At 53.7% G+C, this 20,324-nt stretch overlaps 3 protein-coding genes across 3 annotated transcripts; all 3 read left to right on the forward strand.

The window, feature by feature from the left end:
• The first annotated feature begins 118 nt into the window (after window positions 1–118).
• On the forward strand, window positions 119–2,229 carry TGME49_297760 (hypothetical protein). Its single transcript, XM_002371155.2, has one exon. It carries the CDS (start codon window positions 978–980, stop codon window positions 1,740–1,742), a length of 765 nt encoding a protein of 254 aa, XP_002371196.1. The 5' UTR covers window positions 119–977; the 3' UTR covers window positions 1,743–2,229.
• Window positions 2,230–2,342: 113 nt separating this feature from the next.
• Window positions 2,343–9,163, forward strand: TGME49_297770 (hypothetical protein). Its single transcript, XM_018782332.1, has one exon. It carries the CDS (start codon window positions 4,921–4,923, stop codon window positions 6,691–6,693), a length of 1,773 nt encoding a protein of 590 aa, XP_018638376.1. The 5' UTR covers window positions 2,343–4,920; the 3' UTR covers window positions 6,694–9,163.
• Window positions 7,878–20,222, forward strand: TGME49_297780 (ATPase/histidine kinase/DNA gyrase B/HSP90 domain-containing protein). Its single transcript, XM_018782333.1, has 13 exons — window positions 7,878–10,452; window positions 10,649–10,778; window positions 11,267–11,394; window positions 12,197–12,285; window positions 12,821–13,331; window positions 13,785–13,856; window positions 14,284–14,485; window positions 14,956–15,556; window positions 15,801–15,969; window positions 16,466–16,563; window positions 17,089–17,193; window positions 17,498–18,743; window positions 19,495–20,222. The coding sequence occupies exons 1-12, from the start codon at window positions 9,294–9,296 to the stop codon at window positions 17,570–17,572; spliced, it is 3,339 nt and encodes a 1,112-aa protein (XP_018638377.1). The 5' UTR covers window positions 7,878–9,293; the 3' UTR covers window positions 17,573–18,743; window positions 19,495–20,222.
• The last annotated feature ends 102 nt before the right edge of the window (window positions 20,223–20,324 follow it).

The raw sequence follows: 20,324 nt of genomic DNA on the forward strand, positions 1-20,324 counted from the left end.
TGTCTGGGCGTTCGCAGCTTCGCTTCGTTCTCACCGCTCCCCTTTTTTCGTCTCCAGAGAGACCCCCCCGTGGGCGGCGGAAGAAGCCTTTGCTGCTTTGCGGTTCTTTTCCGCGCGTCCCCACCCTGCCTCTCTCTCAGCGGTCGCTGGCGGAAACATCCACAAAAAGAAGAAGCGCGACTTCCTGCGGGGGAAGAGACGGAGAAGCGCGACTTTTTCTTCGGGACATCCTCTCGCCTTTGACTGGGAACTCGAGTCCTTCGTCTTTTGTCTCTCTTCACTCTCCGCCTCGACACCACCGCGACGCCTCGGACAGCTGGAAAAGTCGGAAAAAGAGAAGAACGAGAAGAACGCACTGGTTCGTCCAAAGCCAGCACGGCGGAAGTTTTTTTGACGGAGAAGCTGAGGAAGAAAAGACCTTCGGACGACGTCATATTGTTCTCTCCCGATTCCGACGTCAAAAATCTGCTCTCCCTCCGTCGCTGCTCTTTTTCTCGAGGGTGCCTGCTCTTCTTGTGAAAAGAGCGTCGAGATGCACACAGCTGTCTACGTCTGAATCCGTTCATCGGGTCGATCGGAAGGACAAGCATCGCGTCGGACATCTCTCAGTCGTTCTTCCTTTAGCGCCTGACTTCTGCTTTCTCTGATCTGCAGCTTCGAAGACGCACAGAAGACTCCGTTTCCTTTTTCCCCATCGGGCGACGGGGGGAAGAACGGACCCGCGCCCCCCGAGAGCTGCTCTCGTTTTTCCTCTTCGGTGTTGCGCATCACACTCGCTGTCTCCTCGTCTCGCCTCCTCTCTCCTCGATCCGTCGGATTCTCCTTTCCGTTCCTTCCCCTCCTTCCGTTCCTTCCCCTCCTTCCGTTCCTTCACTTCTCTCCTCTTTCTTTCGCTGCTTCTCCTCCCAGTCTCCTTTTCTCTGTCGCGGCGTCCTCTTCTCGCGCCTTCGCCTTCCCCTCGTGAGTTCCTCGCCGCCATGCCGAAGGTCCGGCGAGCGCGCCAGAAGTTCCATGACCTGCCGCCTCACTCGCGGCATTTGGGCGGGGATCCTCCAGAGGGCGGCGACGCGCTCGGCATCGGCACACCGAGTTTCCTCGCGCAGTCCGAGCGCTCGCACTCGACAGAGAAGGCCGGCGCGGAGAACCAAGAGAGAAGAGCGCAGGCGTCGGTCGCTTCACTCCTGCGCGGCGTCGGTCGAGGAGGCCGGGAAGCTGCTGTGAGTCGAGAGAAAATCGGAGCGACGCTCGACCAGTCCTTCTCGGGGCTGTCGAAGGGACAGCGACGGCGGCTGGCCAAGCGTGAGGCATGGCTCAGGAAATTCGACTTTGTGGGTTACGCGAGAGCAGTCGAGTCCAAGAAAAAGGAGGAAGAGGCTCGCGCACAGCCGCTGTTCAACTTCGAGGCGATTCGCGGACAACTGGAAGTGATCGGCGCGGAGAAAAGGCGCAGCGCGGACGCGGGTGCCACCGCGGGCGCCGTCTCTGCTCCCGAAAGAAGGGGGAAGATTTCCAGAAAAACGCATCAGCGAGTTGCGCGACGCGAACTGCAGCAGTTCGACGCGGTGCTGAACTTCCCTGCGTTCCGCGAAAGTCCACTGGCCGCCCTCAAACTCCACATTGAGAACTCCCTCAGCCTCCAGCGTCTCCACGCGGAAGAGACCGGAGAAACAGAAGGCAGCCGAAGAAAGAAGTCCGCAGAGCGGGGAAAGACCTCAGACGCTGCGCGCGAGACTCTGCGGTAGTGCAGGCTGTCTCACTGTCTCTCTCGGTGTCTATCTCTCTCTCTTTCTCTGTGGTTCTCTCTCTCTCTTTCTCTCTCTGTGGTTATCTCTCTTTCTGTGGTTCTCTCTCTTTCTCTGTGTGTGTCTGTGATGACCCGGTGGTCTGACAAAGAACTTCTCGGAAAGAGGTGACGAACGTTTGAAGCGTTTCTGTCGAGCGGGCGTCGAGCGCAGAAGGGATCGCCGCGCTAAGTCTCTGTCGCTCTCAGTTCTTTGCGTCTTTTCACCGAGCAGCCTTGGGCGAAAGAACGCGGACGCGCGCCGCACAGGTCAAACACACAGTTGGCTCGCAGCTCCACGCCAGATGCCGAGGCTCAGCATCAAGGTCCGAGTCCGTTTCCACTTCCATCTCAGCATTCACTCTGCACAAATTGGGGTCCAAACCGGCAAATGCATGCCAGAACTTGCCGACTGCCTCGAAAACTCAGAGTTGCACACACACAAACACACAGAAGACAGAAGACAGAAGACACCACCGCCGCGGCGTCGCTCGGAACTGCCGTCAGACGCGCGTGAGTCGTCTTGCAAGAGACGAATTTCTTTGAAGGTGCAGAAACGCATCCGGTCAGGGCTCGCCTTGCAAGAAAAATGGGTCGCGAGTTCTTCGGAGAATTGTCTGGTCAGTTCAACTCTCGCGGCCGCTCAGGCAGCACTCGTGATATTTCTTCTAAAAACGACGGTCTTTCTCGACCGAGTGGCGACGCAAAAAGCGGCGTTGCTTAGACGTTCTGCAGACAAACATGTCCACACATGTCCGGAGATTTTTTTTCAAACGTCTTGTGCCTACTTTCTATGTCTTTACGGTGACCAACTTTCATCGTGGGGCGTCGCTGTCGTTCCGAGGAATCGCGGACCCGATCTCCGCTGTTGCGAAAAAGACTTCAGCGAAATCCTTTCACACGCAGAGGAACGCAACAACTGCAGCTGGTGGACATCCGTACCGTACGGTGCCAACTTTTTTAGTGACGGCTTCGTTTGACAGTTCATGCGGTCCCGTGGCGACAGCGCGACTTCTTGGTCGAAAAGGACTGAAGAATTGCCGCCAGTCGTGCAGGGCAGGCGTTCCATTCTTCAAAGAAGAAAAGCTGCCTGTTTGTCATCACAAAAATATGCGAGCTCTTTGAAACATGCAACGCAGTCTGCCGCGTTCAAGAAGAGTGCCGGTGTTGAACGGTATGGCGCGCAAGTCCTTTTGACTCTTCTAAGCGGAGACCTGCGCACCATCCCAAGGAACAGAAAGAGCGTATTCTTCGGCTCAAAAAACCTGGAGGAGAGACCATCAGGAAGTCTCTCGACTTCAAACGCAGACTTACGAAGCAACGCGTTGTCACCGACACCCGACGACGGCAAGGGGCCGACGCGTCTGCTACAGCGGGGGATTCCGTCCAGTCGAAGATCCTTGGAAACAGGAACGACTCCCGTCCATCTAAGCACTGTAAAGACCGTCTCTCTGGCGCAAAAGGAAAGAGCAAAGACTTTCTTCTGTGTCAGAAATGCCGGCGGTGTGCACTCAAGTTCCACCAGACTTCAGAAACGCACTACCTCAGAGCGCGACCAACATAGTCGATTCGTGCCTTCTATCAAGAGTGGCATCCAGCGTGCTCTGAAGATTCAACAGTTGACGCCACAACAGGTAGATGTGTGATTTTCTCTACGGTATTTTTTTTCGCCTCCACGGTGTGCGAGAGTCTGTATACGGGGGGGTTGAAACGTCGGCTCTCTGAGGATTCGACTCGCGTTCAGCAGTTTTCGACCGCGGAGTGTCTGCGCTAAGTCCGTTTGTCTCGACAAATGCCTCCCTTTACATGTTTTTGGAGGATCGAGAAACAAGAAAGAAAATTTGGTCGAGGTCAGTTACTCGAGCAGAAAGATAAACGAGACACTCGCGTCGACGTCATTGTGCCCGAGTCACCGCACGCATGCGCGTACATGCGAGGACTGGACGATGGATTTGCTTTTTCTCTCGCGACGCTCAGGTTTTTCCCGCTTTCGGAGCTCCCGGAGCATCTCATGAACGTCACCTCTCCCTCTTTCTGTGGAATTCTTTCCTTTCTCAACACCGCGTTCGCGCGGACTTCCCGGGCGGACACGGAGGCAGCAAACGCCATGCGAGAGAGAGGCCGCATGTCTCGTTTCATTTGTTTCCTCCATGCGTTTTCAGTTTCTCTTCGGCCTGCGTACTCTTCTCGAAACTTCCTCACGCGCAGTTGCGTCGGTTTCTTCCTTGGTGACCGTGACCCGCGGGACTCGCTGCCGCCAGGTCCTCCCGCGTCGCGCGAGCCATGAAAGCGTCCTTGTGCAGGTCTCTGGAAAGGCGACTTTCTAGACTTTCTGTTTGCGCCTCTTGACCTTTGGCTTTCCTCTCTGTCCGCTCGCGGCGAAGCGCATTCAAGAGATCAAGCGAGCACAACAGCAGGGGAGTCACGGCCTTGTTCTCGTGAATCGGCTGGAAGAACGCAGGATCAGCCTCCACTCGCTCCACTCGCTCCACTCGGTCCAGTCTGTCCAGTTTGTCGAATCTTTCTTTGGCGGCGAAACAAGGCTGTCATTGAACAACTGGGATTTCTGCAGTTTGCGCGGGTGGTTTGACTGTACGCGGCGGCCGACCGCGAACATCTTTCACTCTGCATGCTTCCTTGCGAGTTTTCTGCCTCGCTGGCTACGCGGCGCGTTCTTTTTGGGGCGTTTCCACTTCAGATCACACTCCGAACTCTCCCTTGCTCTCTCCCTTCAGAAGCTTCTCTTTCTTTTCGAATTCGCTGTCCCACACCGTTTGTGAGTTGTCACCCTCGCCGTTTCTCTTTCGGTGATTTCTCTGGGCCAGCAGCCGCAGAGCCGCTGGACCCACTGGCCTCGATGCGTATTTTCTTCTCTCCCCTCTTCCTCCAGCCTCTTTCTCTTTTTTCTCTGCGTCCAGAAACGCAAACAAAGGGATCTTGCGGTGCTGAACGCGCAGGACGGATCTCTGCACCCGGCTTCCGCCCCCCAACTCCTCGCCACCATCTGCCGCGTGTCTCCTCCCCTGTCTCTCTCCCCTGTCTCTCTCCTCTGTCTCTCTCCCCTGTCTCTCTCCTCTGTCTCTCTCCTCTGTCTGGTCGTCTCCGCGTTCGCTGTCTCTTCCCCGCGCGCCTCTCCAGACATGGGGGGTCACGGCGGCCTGAACATTCTGCCGCAGAAGCGCTGGCACCTGTACAGACACGATAACCGGCTGCGGGTCCAGCGAGACGAGACGCGCGACCGCGAGCGGCAGACGGCGACGCGCCAGGCAGAGGAGCAGAAGTCGATGTCTGACATTTTGACTCTCTTGAAGAGACGCAAAGTGGAGGCAGCTGATAAGGCAAGAGCGCGGAGTCCCGGCGGCGCAGAGGAAGAAAGCCGAGACCGAACCGCGGGAGAGAGACATGAACCGCGGCGTCTGTACGAGAAGGTCCACTCTGATGACGCACTCGCTTCCTCGGCTTCTCTCTCTCTTGCAGCTGCGGAGTCTCCCAACGACTTCTCCGTCGCCGGCCAGGCAACTGCTTCGTCTCGTCCTCAAACTTCCTCTGTCTCTGCTCGCTCGTCTTCTTCGTCGTTCGCTTCTGCGTTTTCTGGATCTCCTTCTTTGGCGTCGGCCTCGCCGTCTCGGCTTTCTGCAAGAAGCACAGGCGTCGAGGAGGTTCGCGGCACCTGCCTTCCTCTCGGCGTCATCGCCGCCGTTCGGCGCCGCGGAGACAGCCTGCATCAAAGCTCGACTCTTGCAGACTCGGAGCCGTTTCTGGATGCGTTCTTCCCGAGGGAGGAAGGTTTCCTAGCTGGAGAAGACTGCATGGCAGATGAACCGTCAGCCTCCAGCCTGGAGACTGACGCGTTCTTCTCACAGAGGACGGCAGCCATCGTTCGAATTCGAGCTGCGTCTTCTGCAGTGTCTTCGTCTTCCGTCCGTTCGTCTTCCTCGTCTTCCGCCTCTTCGTTCGAGAGTCACGGAAGCTCGGTGCCGTCCTCTGCCTGCGTCGCGAAAGCAGTGAGCGCGAGTTCTTGGCAGGTCGGCGCCGCGCAGGCGGGAGGGCGCCGAGGAGCGCCCCGGCCAGGTCACCTGAATTTCTTTTCGGCGGAGGAGAAGGAACTGCACAAGCTGGAGGAGCAGAGACGAAAGTACCTGCAGCAAGCTGGACACACAGAGGACGCGCAGAGCGACTTCGACCGCGTAGTTCGACAGGCAGTCCACGCAACACCGTGGTATCACTGCCCCCCCTCGTCTGTGTCTGAGAAAGCCGCGACAGTCCCCCGTGTTTCGAGTCGCGAGACCTTGAAACAACTGCGTCTGCAAGAGGCCAGAGAGGCCGCCGCCCGCGTTCTCGACCGTCGCTCTCGCCGACTCGAGTCGGTCGTCCTGCAGGGGACGTTTCCGGACTCTCTCGAGCCTGCAACCGAGGACGACGCGCAGGCGCGAGGGCCGGAGGACGACGCGCGGAGCGAGACGGCTGGGGAGAAGCTGAAGGCGCTGAAGCGACAGAGGAAACTGGAGAGGAAGCGAGAGCAGGAGCGGGAGAAGGCATGGACGCGGAAGCTCCGGAGAGAGAAGAAGGAGAAGAGGAGAGAGAAAAGGAAAAGGCGCGCTCGCGTGGAGAGAGAGCACACGGAGGGCGGCCGAGTCTGCATGGTGGTTTCTGAGGACGAAGCGCCAGTGTTGTCCATTTCGAGTGTCTCTGAAGACGAGGAGAGGCGACAGGGAAAAGAGACAGATGAAGACGAGTGCGTCTGTCTGTTCGAGGCGCCTCCACAGGAGGAGGCCGTACGGAGAGAGAACCAGCAGACAGACGCGCTGCTTCTTCTCTCAGCCGAGAGTTCGAGTGAATCCGAGGCAGCCGCAGAAGGGCATGCAGACCGCAGTCAGGGGGGAAACGAAGAGGGTGCTCCAGATGCAGGATAATGGACGTTCGCCATCGCAGAGGGGCGTCATGCGAGAGAGGAGACACCATAGAGAATCCACGAAGAGTTCTTCTCACCAATCTCGAGTGGTAACTCGGAAGTGAGACGTCTCTTTCCTGCGCCCCTGAGAGGCTCTGTGCGAGTCACTCAGAGCATCTGAGCTGCATCAGGCGGCAGGACCGCGGGTGAGGTTCCGTTTTCTTCTCCTCGGGCCGCGGCTTTTTGTGGAGCTGCACGCAAGACAAGACAGAGCTCCCGTCGGCGAACGAGGGCGGGGAGTCTGTTTCTGCCGAGGCGTCGAGCGCGGGAGAAACATCCACGGGAGGCCTTCTCGAGTGTGGAGTTCGATTCAGGGAAGAAACGCTTCAGAGGCTCTGTCGAGGGCCACCGGCGAAGGCGCGCGCGTCTCCACTGGGTTCGAGGCAGGCACTCTCTGCAGTGACTTTCTTCTCTTTCTGGTTCTGGCCACCGCGACAGCGAACGAGGGGAAGGCGAAGGCTTTCTCCTCTCTTGCTGTTCCTTCAAAAGCTGCTTCTTCAACCTCACATCCCCGCAAACCTCTCGAAACGACCTGCTTGCGACGTTTTTATCCTGCTGGTGTGCAGAACAGGTCCGACCCTGCATGGAGGGCAGGCATGTGAGTCTCGCAGAGAGGAGAAGAAGCGGTTTCGGAGGCCTGAAAGGGAACGTGAGTCGGCGTAGAGAAACAGAGACTACTTCAGGAAAGACGACTGGGAAATCCTGTGAAATTCGCGAACTTGTTCATGCCTAAAAACTGGTAGGCGACCCCGGCGCGCTACTCCTGGATAAGGGGAAACGTCTTTTAAACTGAAAGCAACGACGCAAAAAACAAAGAGAGACACTCAAAGCCCCACCAACTCCTCTCGGAGAAGGAACTCGAGAGAAAAACAAAGAAGAGAGAACCAGGCAGAGCGAAAAGCAAGGCGAGAGGACAACGGGGCGATCAAGAAAGTCAGGCCTTGGTTTTCGAGCGCGAGAAGAGCGTGGAGGGAGGTGCTCACCCCGCGAGGAAGTCATGAGCAAAACTCGAAGACAGGGAACGGAGAATGAAGGAAAAGAAGCGTCCACATGTGAGTTTGTCTTTTACGATTTAACTCTGAGTCACTCCCCCTCGCCCTCCCCCCCCTCCCCATGTCGCTTTTCGGTGGAACGAGTGTCGAGATAAAGCAAACTGCTGGGAAAGAGAGAAAGCCTTTTTTTTATTTTGCCGTCGATGTCAGGCCCAGACTTTGCCTCTGAGTGGCTTTGTGTTCTCAGTCGGGTGGGGAGAGACTCCATTGCTCTTTTTTTGGAGGGGGAGGGGGGTCTGCAGGTTTCGGAGCTCGCGGGGAGAAGTCTTGCGAAGGAGTTTTCGGACAAGGCTCGCCAGTTTCTTGAAGGAATAGGGAAAGCAGAGAGGCAGAGACACGGAAGAAATGCAGAACGCGTCGCTTCTCCTCTTGACGCCTTTGGGCGCGGTAGAACTTTTTCAACAATTTCCGAGACAAGTTTCCGAGTCGATAGACGCAGATGACCCGAGCCAAGTGGCAGAGTCGTTTTCTGAGAGAATTCAGGTGCAGCATGGCCTTCTTTCTTTCTTTTTTTCTTTCTTTTTTTCTTTCTTCGCATCTCTTATTTCGGCTGAGGAAACTCTTCGGGTTTGAAGGGCTGCACTGCAAGCAAAGCCAGTTAAAAAGACCTACACATGGATACCTATAGGGATGCAGGCACACATGTAAATTCGAAAGTCTTTGAAGAAACATATATACATGGACATGAAATCAAAGATGCGTCCTTCGAGGTTCACACGCATCCCGATCTGCCTATTTTGAGTTGGAAACAGATCTGTTTCTGCGCATTTCGGAGACTCTTGCTAAAAGATGACAAAAGGCCATTGGGAGAGCCCTCGAGAAAACGGGTGGTGCCTCCACAGGCCTCGCGTCGGCCGTTTTCTCCCCTTCGTTCCATGTCCTTGTCGATATAGTCTACCTGTTCCCTGTTTCTCGGTCTCAACGTCCCTCTTTCGCTGTTTGAAGAGCTCTGTCCTTCTGTCAGCCGCCCTCGTTATCTATGTTCGTCGGACTTCTCTCTGTCTTCCATTCTCTGTCTCCGTATTTCTCTATTTCTCGCTTTCACCACTCCTCTCAGCTCCTCGATCTAAAATTCTCTCCCGTTCCTTCTCTCTGTCTCCTTCCTTTTCTCGCTGTCTCTCCGTCTCTCCTTTCCTCTGTGTCTGCTTTTCCCTCTGCCTTCCTTTCTCTCTGTCTCGCGTTTCTTTTTTTCGTCCTTCCACGTTGCTTTCTTTCGCTTTTTCTCTTCTTCGTTCTTCTTCTCTTGTCTGTTTTTCTCCGCTCTGCTATTGGCCTCCTCCTTTTCCCCGTGCCGCTTTCCCCGCTAGCCGGCTCGGTGGAGACAGGGGGGGCCGGGGGAGGTCACAAGCTGTGCGGTTCCCCGGTGTCTCTCTGCATGCGCTCACATGCGGTCAAGACAGCCGAAGAGAAAGGCGACCTCTGTGTCTGCAGCTTCTTCGAGTAGTCAGTATTTTTCGCGATTTTTCCTTTTTTTCCAACGCTGGAAACGCAGAAAGTTCCACCGTCGCGCATGCGGAGACACTCTCGCCCTCGGGAGGGGAGGGTTGTAGAGGCCTGCAGCGGAGATCGAAAAAGCTTTTTTTCTGGGAAAATGAAGGCCTCCTTAGAGCGAAACGCAGGGCATGAGAAAGACACAAAGGAGAGACAGTTGAAAAACACAGGCAGCTGCTTCTCTCCTGCGGGTGCTTCGCCGCCGCTGTCTTCACAGCCCTCCTCTCCCGAGACAACTTCTTCTCTCTCTTCTTCTTCTCGCTCTTCTTCTTCTCGCTCTTCTTCTCCTCGCTCTTCTTCTTCTTCTCGCTCTTCTTCTTCTTCTCGCTCTTCTTCTTCTCGCTCTTCTTCTCGCTCTTCTTCTTCTCGCTCTTCTTCTCGCTCTTCTTCCTCTTCTTGGTCTTCTACGTTGTGTCGTTCGTCTTCCTCACTTCTTTCTTCTTGTCCTTCTTCTCCTCATTCTCTCTCTTCTTCTCGTTCTTCTCCTCTCTCTTCTTCTTCCTCCCTTTCTTATTCTCGTCACAGGATCTCTTTCCTTCATAGGTCTGTTTCTTGTCGTCCTCTTCCGTCTGCAAGGCGCTGTGCTCCTGCAAGGCAATCGAAAGATGTTTTCTCCTCCAGTCTGGTTTTTGTCCTCTTCACTCTCTCTGCTGTCTCCTTCCCGGCAGAAGCGGTTTGGATCCCTCGGAGCTGCTCGTTGCTGTCCCCCCATGCTCCCTCCTCTTCTGATCTCTCGGCTTTCTGCGTTCCCCAAAGTGTCAATCGAAATCTGCTCACGACTCTCCCGGCCTTCTTACCGCCGCTGAAGCTGCCCAAGTCCCCCCTGTTTCCCCCACCCTTCTCACATTCTCTCTCTTCCTCTCCCTCGCTCTCTTCTCTGTCTTCTTCTCTTTCTTCTCGTTCGTCTTCCTTCGATCCAGCTCTTCTCCCCTCGTCTTCACCTCCAGTTCCATCCGCGTCGTCAGGATCCACGTCTCTACTCTCTCTGCCTTCCCCTGCTGTCTACGCCTCTCTTCCCTCATACGCTTTCTCTGCCTTTTCTCCTTCTTCTTCTCCTTCTTCTCCTTCTCCTTCTTCTTCTCCTTCTTCTTCGCGCTCTTTCGCCTCGCCCTCCTCCGCGTACACTTCAGACTCCATTCGCGTTCTGGAAGGCCTCGAGCCTGTGCGCATGCGTCCTGGTGAGTGAGAAGTCGAAGCGCCGGCCAACGTTCGAAGGCGAGCTACAGTCTGCGTAGGCGGCGCCGTCGCCACACTGGAAGGTCCGCGCTTCTGCCCAGGCCTCGGTTGCCTCTGCGTCCGTTCCTGTTCCATCCTCTGACGCTCAGAGACCTCAAGCTCCCGTTCTGTCTCCGAACTCCACGCATGCTTTTTCAGGCATGTACATCGGAAGCACAGACTCAGAAGGTCTGCATCACCTCGTATGGGAGGCGATCGACAACGCAGTGGACGAAGTCGAGAACGGCGACTGCCGCCGCATCGTCGTCGTTCTCCACGCAGACCGACGGTAAAAAAGGAAACTCTCTCCACCGTCCTATCGACGCCTCTGTCTCCATCGCTTTCAACATATATATATATGTATATATATATATACATGTATATATACCTATGTATATATCTATATATATGTATATATCTACATTTATGTGGACAGATTTACCTATGCACATGAGTGTAGTTGTCTGTGTGCGTGTCTTTGTACATCTTCTACATATCTGCATATGTATCTACATGTATATGTATCTACATGTATAAGTGTCTATATATATATATATATATATATATATGTATATATATATGTATATATGTTGAGGTATGAGTCAGTGTGCAGAAGTGTAGGCATTCTATCCATATTTGTGGATATGTTGTGGTTTTTTGATGAAAACGTGCTCAGTGTAGATTTGAGAAGAGTTGCAGGGACAGATGCTTCTTCTTTTGTGCCGCTTTTTGAACGCTCGTCGTTTGTCGACTTTTGTGCGTTTCCGGTTTCTTCAGGAGTGTGACCGTTGCGGACGACGGCAGAGGCATCCCTTGCGACGTCCATCCCCAGACAGGCCTCTCTGCGTTAGAGACAGTCTTCACAAAATTACATGCAGGCGGTAAATTTTCTCCGGCCTCGCAAAGTGAGCTTCCTTCTTCGTAAAAAGAACAAAAAGTTCGCTCGACATGAATTGCTGCATCACTGGCAGAAGCGCTTACGTGGGAATTCTCGATACGAGCCGACCCACAGGAATATAAATCTCCCTCTTGTGCTCGGCCGCTCGAGAAAGGTCTGGTCTTCCTTTCTCTTTTCTCAACATGGCTTTCTCTCTCCTTGTTCGCTACTTCCCTTCCTTTGTTCTTCCTCTTCATCTCTCCATCTGCTCTCTTCTCCTTCCTCTTCTTTCTTTTCTTCTCCTCTCTCTTCTTTCTTTTCTTCTCCTTTCTCTTCTCTCTTTTCTTCTCCCTCGGGTGTCTGTACACCCTTGCAGCGGCTTAGCTTCTCCCTCTGCATCGTTCGCATGCGATTGCATCTTGTCTTCGCCTCTCTCGTTTGCTTCCGACTCCCTCTCCAGCCCTCCTCTTCTCTCCTCTCTCTGCAGGTGCATGCCTATGTCTATTTCTCTGCAACTGTAAATCTATACGTCTACATGCACTTACACATATTCATCTGCGGCATCATCAATGTATATTGACGTAGGTATATATATATATGTATATATATATATATGTATATATATATATATATATGTATATACATGTATGTACATGTATATATGTATATGAAGGTGTTTGTAGACTCACGTATTCGCGTATATAGTTGTGTGCGTATATGTTTGTATACACTTGCGATGCGAGGAGTGAACTGGAAAGAGGTGCAGGCATTGATATTGAAGTTCTTCTGTGTTTTCTCTGTGCATCTCCCACTGTGTTCCGCGGCGGCAGCTGGGGCCAGCAGCTACGCATTTGCCGGAGGTCTTCACGGCGTCGGCAGTTCGGTGGTCAACGCGCTGTCGTCGCAGCTTCGCGTCTCGGTGCGTCCTTGGAACGCGATTTCGCGTACTTTCTGGGAACTGTCAGAGTCTTCTAGTGCAGACGAGAAGCTGCAAAGACGGCAGCTTCGTCTTCGGCGACGCAGGCGATTCCTAGGTGGTAGAAAGGTTATTTCAGGCTGTATAGATCATCACTGTAGGCTCGAAAGAGAGGCATCGCGTCCAGAGGTCGTAAACGACTCTGAGATTGAGAGCAGGGGCCTGTGGAGAGTGCATGTCTTTCGTTTCTCGCTGTTTCGTTGCGTTCTTCAAAGTGGAGCCTTCTTCTCTCTGCATCTCTGTGGCTTTTGTGTTTCGTATCTTCTCAGTTCTCTCCTTTCTCCTCATCCTGTGTCTCTGTGTGCAAGTGTCTCCTCGCCACCCGCGTTCCTCGTTTTCTCGACTCGTCTCCCGTTTCGACGAACGTTCTCTCCTTTTCTTTTCCTTATGTTTTCGCTCTTTGCCTCGCTCCCTTCTCTCCCTTCTCTTTTCGAATTTTTCCTCGCTTCCCGTCCCCGGGTGTCCATACTCTGGCCAGGTGCTGCGCGATGGAAAGCTGCATGCGATCTCCTTCAGTCGAGGGCAGGTCGTTTCTCCTTTGACTGTTCAAACGTCGCCTTCTCTCTCGCGCGGAAACTCGGCGCCCGTCGGAGATCCACGACCGCGAGAGACGCCGAACGAAGGAGCGAAGGCGGAGAGCGAGGGAGACGCGTTTGCTGTTCTTCCAGAGGGGAACGTGGAGGCGCAGATGCGAGCCGTGGAAGACTACGTCTGTCGGTTCGCGTCTTCTTCTGTTTCGCCTTTCTCTCGTCTGTTCCAGTTTCCTTCCTCGGAGTCGCAGCGTCCTCCGTCGAGTGGTACTTGCCTCACCTTCGAAGTCGACAGAGAAATCTTCGGAGACGCGCTGCTCGATGGAAGGAAAATCGAGCAACGCCTGAGAGCCTTGGCCTACCTCCACCCCACAGCCTCGTTCCGGTTCCTTGAGATGCCCAGGAGAAGGAGAGAAGGGATGCAGACGGAGGAAGAAGCGTCGCAGAGACTCGACTCTCGTAGGCAGCGAGAAAAACAGAAAGCGTTTGGAAAAGCCTCCCATTCTGCTTGGGCTAGAACACACTCCGTGGAGGCCATGTGCCTCTTCGTGAAAATGGGCGGTTCAGGGAACGCGCGAAAGAAGCGCTGCACTGCGCTCTTCCTATATATCAGAATTCACCTCCTTCTCACACCAAAATAAGTTTTTTCTAGACTTGTTCGCATAACTCTCGACAGAGCTGTAGCCGTAGCTCTCTCTCGCATGAATATAAACATCTATTTTCTTCATTGATGCCTGCACTTCAGTCTGTGCGTCTTGGGAGCGCCCCCTCCCCCTTCCGACAGAGCGCGGACGCTTGCCTCCTCCGTTTTTCTTCCTCCTTCTCACTTGTCTCGCAAACTCTAGAGTGACGGGGACTCCCCGAAAGCCTTCGTCGACGCTCGAGTTCACTGCATCTCTCTGCTTCCTAGAGACGCTCGCGTTGAGTCTTTTCCGCGAATGTCCCTCCAAGTTTCGAATGAAAATCCTGAAAACCTGAGTTTTCGTAAGTGTTCAAGTTACGAGCTGCGCCCCTGTGGCCCAATCCGCTTGCCATCGACGCTGGCATATCCTATAACGCGGAGCTTTTCGACTTTCGAGTCAACTTCAAACTTGACTTTTCCAGACTGAAAGCGAGCGAAATCGAGACCCAGACGCACCTGGATCCCGCATGGAAAAAACACAAGCTGGAAAGGCTTCCTGAGCAACTCGAAGCAGGCGCCGAGGCTGGAGACGTTTGCTTTGGGTGACTGTGTGCAAGATGAGGAACAGCGAGAAGCGGTGGCGGGTTGTGAATCAAGTCCACTGTGTCATAGCCGCGTAGTCGTGGACCTTTCGTGGAGCGCATCTCCAAAACGCCTCGCTGTCTCGATCTTTTGAAGGAGGAAACGCCTGCTCTCCAGTTTTCTTCGTCAATCCTGTGTGTTTCGCAGGCGAGACAAAACGAAACAAGGAGGAGCTCGTGAGAGCGGTGGAGTCTGCACAACCGACAGAGACAGAACATGGAGAAAATGAGACAGAAGGACAGACAGCAGCTCGTACTGTGCTGTTTCGAGAGCCTGGAGGCTTGGATTCCTACATCCGCCATCTTTCGGCGAATCTCACTGAACTCTTTTCAGACGCGCCGGTCATCAGGTAGGTGACGCATACGGCGGCTTCGCTTCGGAGGAGATGGAAAGAGTCGAACGAACAAAGAAGGATGAGAAAACGTGCAGAACCTTCGCGAGGCTGGGCGGAGTCGCGTCCTCAAGACGACATCGGTTTCTCTCCAAATGCCGTCGAGGCCTCCTGAGAGAGAGAGACAGACAGACAGACCGACGCAGGGCAATTCCTTCGTTTCCTGCGTGGCGCGTTTCTTCTCTTTCTTCTTCCCCTCTTCCTCTCTTTTCAAATTTCTCTCCCCTTCTCCTCCGTCTGCTTCTCCCCGCTGTTCGCTCTCTCCTGTTTCTCCACCTTCGCTCTCTCGTCCTTCCTCTCCTCAGCGGTCTTCTCCGTCGTCTCCCCTCTCTTCTGCGGTGTCAGCAGGCGGCTTCAGTGCCTTTCCTGCACTTGTCGAAGTGACCGTGACAAATCTCGTCTGTGTGTTTCTCTGTTCTGCTCTCCAGCATCAACGGATCTCACCCAAGTTCTGGCCTCCTTCTCTCTGTTCGTCTCTTCTTCTCCTCTCCTTCTTCCTCTCCTTCTTCTTCCTCTGCTTCTTCCTCTTCCTCTGCTTCTTCCTCTGCTTCTTCCTCTTCGTCTGCTTCCTCTCTTTCTTCCTCTGATTCCTCTGCTTCTGCCTCTTTGTGTTCTTCTAGTTCGGCTGCCGCGTCTCCTCTGTCTCCTTCGTCGGTCTCTTCCTCGGATTTTTTCCTTTCCTTCGTTAACAGCATTCCGACGCCTGAAGGCGGCGTGCATGTGGAGGGGATTCGCGCGGCGCTCTCGCGGGCGGTGCAGCGGCTTTTGCGTCTCTCCGACTCGCGGTCTTCGACGTTTTCAAAGTCTCCGTCAACTTCGCTGTCTTCTCTGAGCAAGAGGGACGGCAAGCGAGGGAAAGGCGCTCCTGGGGAGCCTCAAAATTCTCATGAAAAGAGTCTCAACATCCCGGGAGAATTCCTGCGCGAAGGCCTCGTCGGAGTCGTGAGCCTCAAGATGCGCGAGGCCGAGTTCGAGGGTCAGACCAAGAAGAAACTGGGGAACAAGAAAGTCAGAGGAATCGTCGAGGAGGTAAGCACTTGGGCCTCTTCTTGCCGGCGATGAAGGCAAAACTCGAACCTCCTCAAATTCGTGGTGGAGGTCTCGGAGAAAGACCTTTCGAAGGCGGAAGATGAAGGAAGGAAGGGAAGAACAAGAGTTTCGGCTCTCAAAGACACTATGGAGACGTTAACCTTTCAGAGTGTTCAAGGTCTGAGAGAGACAAGGTGCCTGTCCGCTCAGTCAGGCCGGCCGTTTCCTTCTCTTTCTTTCGCAGCTCGTGACAGATGCCCTTCTCAACTACTTCGAAAGACATCCTCAAAACCTCCAAAAACTTCTGCAGAAGGCAACCGCCGCGCGCGCCGCAGCAGCCGCTGCCAAGGCCGCTCGTGACTTTGCTCGGGCCAAACAACAGTCGAGTTCTCTCCACCTGACGCTTCTTCCAGGTACAGAGAGAAAGAAAAGAAATCTAAAAATGCATCTCGTAGCCTCGTTCATGGAGCTAGGCAAACGCCCGGGTGTCTCTTAGCTCTCCCTTCATTCACGTGCATATATATATATATATATATATATAAATGTATATAAATGTATATATATATATATATATATGTATATAACTATAAACATATCCCTTTGCCTTTTCATTTAGATTACGTACGTATGTGTCGTTCAATGTATTTTTCCTTTTTCATCATTCATGTCCGTCTATCTATGTGAGTCACTCTGTGTCTCCTTCTCTTCATTCATATACATACACATATGATTATGTATGCATTTATATATATATATATATATATATATTTATGTATATATATATATATATATGAATATTCGTATGTGTGTAGAGGGTAGCATTGCTTTTCTGCGTGTAGTGTCTCTTTTGCATGCAGTTTTGGGATTGGTGAAATCAATGCATGCATGTTTTCTGGCCTCGCTGTCCAGGCAAGCTGTCAGACTGCAGCCCGACGAATGCACGGGAGAGACTCTCGAAGGAGCTTTTCATCGTCGAGGGCGAAAGCGCTGCGGGGAGTGCCAAGCAGGTCCGAACACAGAACGAAAGAGAGAACAGAAATGAGGACGAGAAGGAAAGGAAAACGAACGAAGAAGAGGAAGAACAGAGGAGGAAGGAGAAGAAGAACAAAGAGACAGAAGGAAGGAGAGAGAAGAGGGAAGAGCACTTCTGTTTTCGTTCTCTTCAGCGTCGGAAACGGAAGGCAACAACGGCGCCGCAGAGAAGAGACGCATGGAAGGCTTTGCTAGCTGGCAAGTAAAGAAAACATTACGGAAAGGAGCTGTTTTTCAGAGGCGACGCTTGCCAACAGTTGAGTAGTGTGTAGGCCTGCATGCGCCGTAGAGACGCCTGCGGTTTTTGCAATTCTTTTATGGAACTTTGCAACCCCCGGTCTGGCCTTTCGTCGATCCTCATTTGGAAGCTCGAGAGAGCTGTTTTTTCATTCATTTTCTCCATTTTCCTTCAGTGGTTTTTTTTTCGTTTTCTTTCCCCTCCCCCCCATTTGCTCCTATTTTCCCCTGCTTCTTCTTGTTTTTTTATTTTTCTCTTCCAGGCTCGAGACCGCCGCACACAGGCGATTCTGCCGTTGCGAGGAAAGATTTTGAATGTGGAGAAGTTGGGCAACTTCGCGAGAATTTTCGAAAACGAAGAACTGAAGGTGCGAAGTGTGACAGCCGCGGGCCTCCCCCTGCCGCAGAGAGAAAACTTCCCTGATCGTTCGGGCGCTTTGGAAACGATTGTCTTCTGACGCATGCGCGGGCAACGCATCCCAAGCCGCTGTGAAAATCTACAGCTTCTTCTGTCCATACAAAAACGTCTTCTCTCCGTTCTTCGAAGACTTGTCGCCTTCGGTAGATGCGTCTGCTCGGCGCCGCGCTCTCGTCTCTTCTGGCTGCACGTCTCGTCTGTTGGCTTCGCCTTTTCTTCCATGTTCTTTTGTGGTTTTTTCTGTCCTCTTCAAGGCTCTCGTTGCGGCGCTTGGCATATCCGTGACGAAGGCGGGAGAAGTCAGCGCGGATTTGGAAGGCCTGAGGTGAGCGGGGGTCGGCCGATGCAAATGGTTATTGAAGAGAAGCAGTCAGAAACATCGGGTCTTGGTTCTCGTCACTTTTTCCAAATGCATGCACCAGCCGAGGCTGCAAAGGCCTCACCAAAAAGATTTCCGGTTTGGGTGCGCGTTCCCATGTGTCTGGTTTTGTGGATTGACTTCGATCTCTCCTCACTTGGATATGCGCCGACGTCGTCCGCGCTTCTCTCTCGATCTGCGCAACTGCAGACGCAGAGACGTAGACAACCATTTCCACAAGGACGCCGACCTGTGTCGGATCGAAAACATTTCTCTTCGTTTTCTGGTGCTGCGTGAGATTCAAGCGAAAGGATGAGTCTGCTGTGTGCCAGAGTGTGTGTAAGGCGAGGTTCTCTTTTGCGCCCCTGCGCGCTGTTTCCAGGTATTCCCGCGTCATCATCTTGACGGATGCAGACGTAGACGGCGCACACGTTCGCAGCCTGCTGCTGACGTTCTTCTTCCGTCTGCAGCCGGAGTTGTTTCGTCAGGGTCGCATCTTCGTCGCATGTCCTCCTCTCTTCAAAATTGCCCACTTCCCTGTGCCCCACAAACTTCTGCAAGACGCGACTGCCGCGTTCAGAAAACGCCCTTGCTCTCGAGCAACTTCTGCCGTTCCCGACGAAGCGAGGGCAGTCCACGACGCGCACAACGACGAAGAAGAGCGAGGAGACGAAAGCGACGACGAGGCCGGTCGGGGGGGGGGGAAGCGTCTGGCGACAGAGACGTACGTTTGGAGCGACGAGGAGGTGAAGCGCGTTTTCGAGGTCCTCCGCATGCACAGAGAAAGTCGGAAAAAGGAGCAGAGAGGCCCCGGCAAACGCATGCGCGGAGTCGCCGCAGGCGCCGTCCTCTCTGGAGGAGAGAAGCCTGAACACACAGCGAGAGAACCAGACAGAGACGATGGGAGAGACGGAGAGAGAGAAGGAGAGCAAGACCAAGAAGAGGGAGAAGAACGGCGAAGTAGCGACAAGACAGTCCCGGGGCTTCTGGAGGGCGAAGCTGACGAGCAGTTGAGTTTGCCGGGGGTGACTCTGCAGCGGTTTAAAGGCCTGGGAGAAATGCAGCCTGAGCAACTGAGGAGAACGACGATGAGTCCTGTAACTCGCATTCTGAAGAAAATCTCTGTCGCAGATGCCGAGGCGGTGAGTGAAGAGCAAAGACAAGAGTAGAGGCAGGAGAGGCGCGGATGTGGGGAGAAATCAACGAACTCGAAGAGTCGAGTCCATTCTAGGAGACGCGGAACTCTGGGGAAAAGCCGCTCTCTGGGGGAGCAAGCGTCAGCGGGTCTCTGCTTCCCGGATCGGCGTTTCTGAGGTCCCTCGTGTGAGTCTTTGCGACGGCGAAAAGGCAGATATAGGTCCTTCTTGCGTACTCGCTTCCTCATGGCTTCCGGAGCACTTAGTCGAACATGTAACGCCGTTGACGAAAATCAAAAGAGCCTTCGTCGGGTGAAAAAGGAGCCGTGGACGTTTGGGCGAGCTGCCGCGGTCCGGCAGGTGCAGTCCAGTGGTGGGGCGGTGTGCAGAAATCATGGAGCTCTCGGTTTCGGTGCGTCATACGTGGAATCCGATTCTGTATCTTAGGGAGTTTCATGTCTCTCTGTATTCACCTTGCGTGATATGAATCGCCGCCATGAGAGAGAACGCGTTTTCTTCTCGGAAAGATGCACAGGCGAATCCCAGCCAAGTGTGAAGAATGAGAGGCAGATGCGAAGGGGCTGCTCACTCAACCTGGGGGGAACTCTGTCTTTCTTCGCCGCTGCTTCTCTGCTGTGCCGTCTCTTCCTCTGAACGTCGCGAATTCTCTTTTATCTCGAGTTGTTCTCTTGTCCCCCTCTCGGCTCCACCGTTTGCTTTCTTCCTTCTGTCTTTTCGTCGCCTCGATTTCTCGCAGGCGGAGGCAGCGGTGGCGAGTCTGATGGGCGACGACGTAGACGCACGGAAGAAAATCATCTTTGAGGCGAACCGCGACGTCTTTGTGGAAGAGCTGGATGTTTAGGGTGAAAGGTCAACACCAGAGAGACGTCGAAGCCGCGGACGGCGAAAGGTCCTGAAGAGGAACACTGAAGGAGAAACAGGAGAAGGGAAAGCAGCGAGAGAAGAACCGAGTGGAGAGCAAGGAGAGAGGAGAGCAAGAAGGAGAGAGCAGAGAACGCAGAAGAGAGGAGAGAAAGGAGAAGAGAGGAGAGAAAGGAGAAGAGATGAGAGAAAGAAGAAGAGATGAGAGAAGCGAGCGAAGTTCGCTCTCTCTCCTATGCGTGTCTTTGTGTCCTTGAGTTCGCGTTTTGAGAGTCGAAGAGTGTAAATTCGAGCTTCCGTTGCTCCCAGATCAGGGGACGTAGTCGGAGGTGAGAGGTAATAATTTATGTAGGGAGTCTTTTCACTGTGTTTCGTTGGCGTTTTTTCACAAGCTGTCTGTACAGCTGGCCGCGTGCGCGAGAGAGAGCAGTGCAGCGCCGTGTCTCGGCATGTTTTGCATGAAAAAAAGTCGATTTTTTCTCCAGCTCAGGAAAAACTTTCTTTCCTCGCTCGAGGTTTGTTCGAGACCGAATTCAGGACTCAACTGCCCGTGAGACTTGTGGCGACTTGGCGATTTGAATCCAATTTTTTTTAACTATCCGAAACCGAGTTCGCTTGCAGATGTTTCCCGTCTTGAGACTAGTCGAAACCCGCAAGGGGGAGACACAGCGCTTCAGTCGACTTCTCTCGATGGAAGACTGGGGA

This window comes from Toxoplasma gondii, chromosome II (genome assembly GCF_000006565.2).
Source record: "Toxoplasma gondii ME49 chromosome II, whole genome shotgun sequence".
NCBI lineage: Eukaryota > Apicomplexa > Conoidasida > Eucoccidiorida > Sarcocystidae > Toxoplasma > Toxoplasma gondii.

Excerpts from the sequence above, each read along its gene's own strand:
- TGME49_297760 (XM_002371155.2), top strand. The coding sequence starts at position 978 with ATGCCGAAGGTCCGGCGAGCGCGCCAGAAGTTCCATGACCTGCCGCCT.
- TGME49_297770 (XM_018782332.1), top strand. The coding sequence starts at position 4,921 with ATGGGGGGTCACGGCGGCCTGAACATTCTGCCGCAGAAGCGCTGGCAC.
- TGME49_297780 (XM_018782333.1), top strand. The coding sequence starts at position 9,294 with ATGCGGAGACACTCTCGCCCTCGGGAGGGGAGGGTTGTAGAGGCCTGC. Across the intron at positions 13,857-14,283 it reads TCCTGAAAACCTGAGTTTTC|GCGAGACAAAACGAAACAAG; the intron begins GTAAGTGTTCAA and ends TGTGTTTCGCAG. Across the intron at positions 14,486-14,955 it reads TCAGACGCGCCGGTCATCAG|CATCAACGGATCTCACCCAA; the intron begins GTAGGTGACGCA and ends TCTGCTCTCCAG.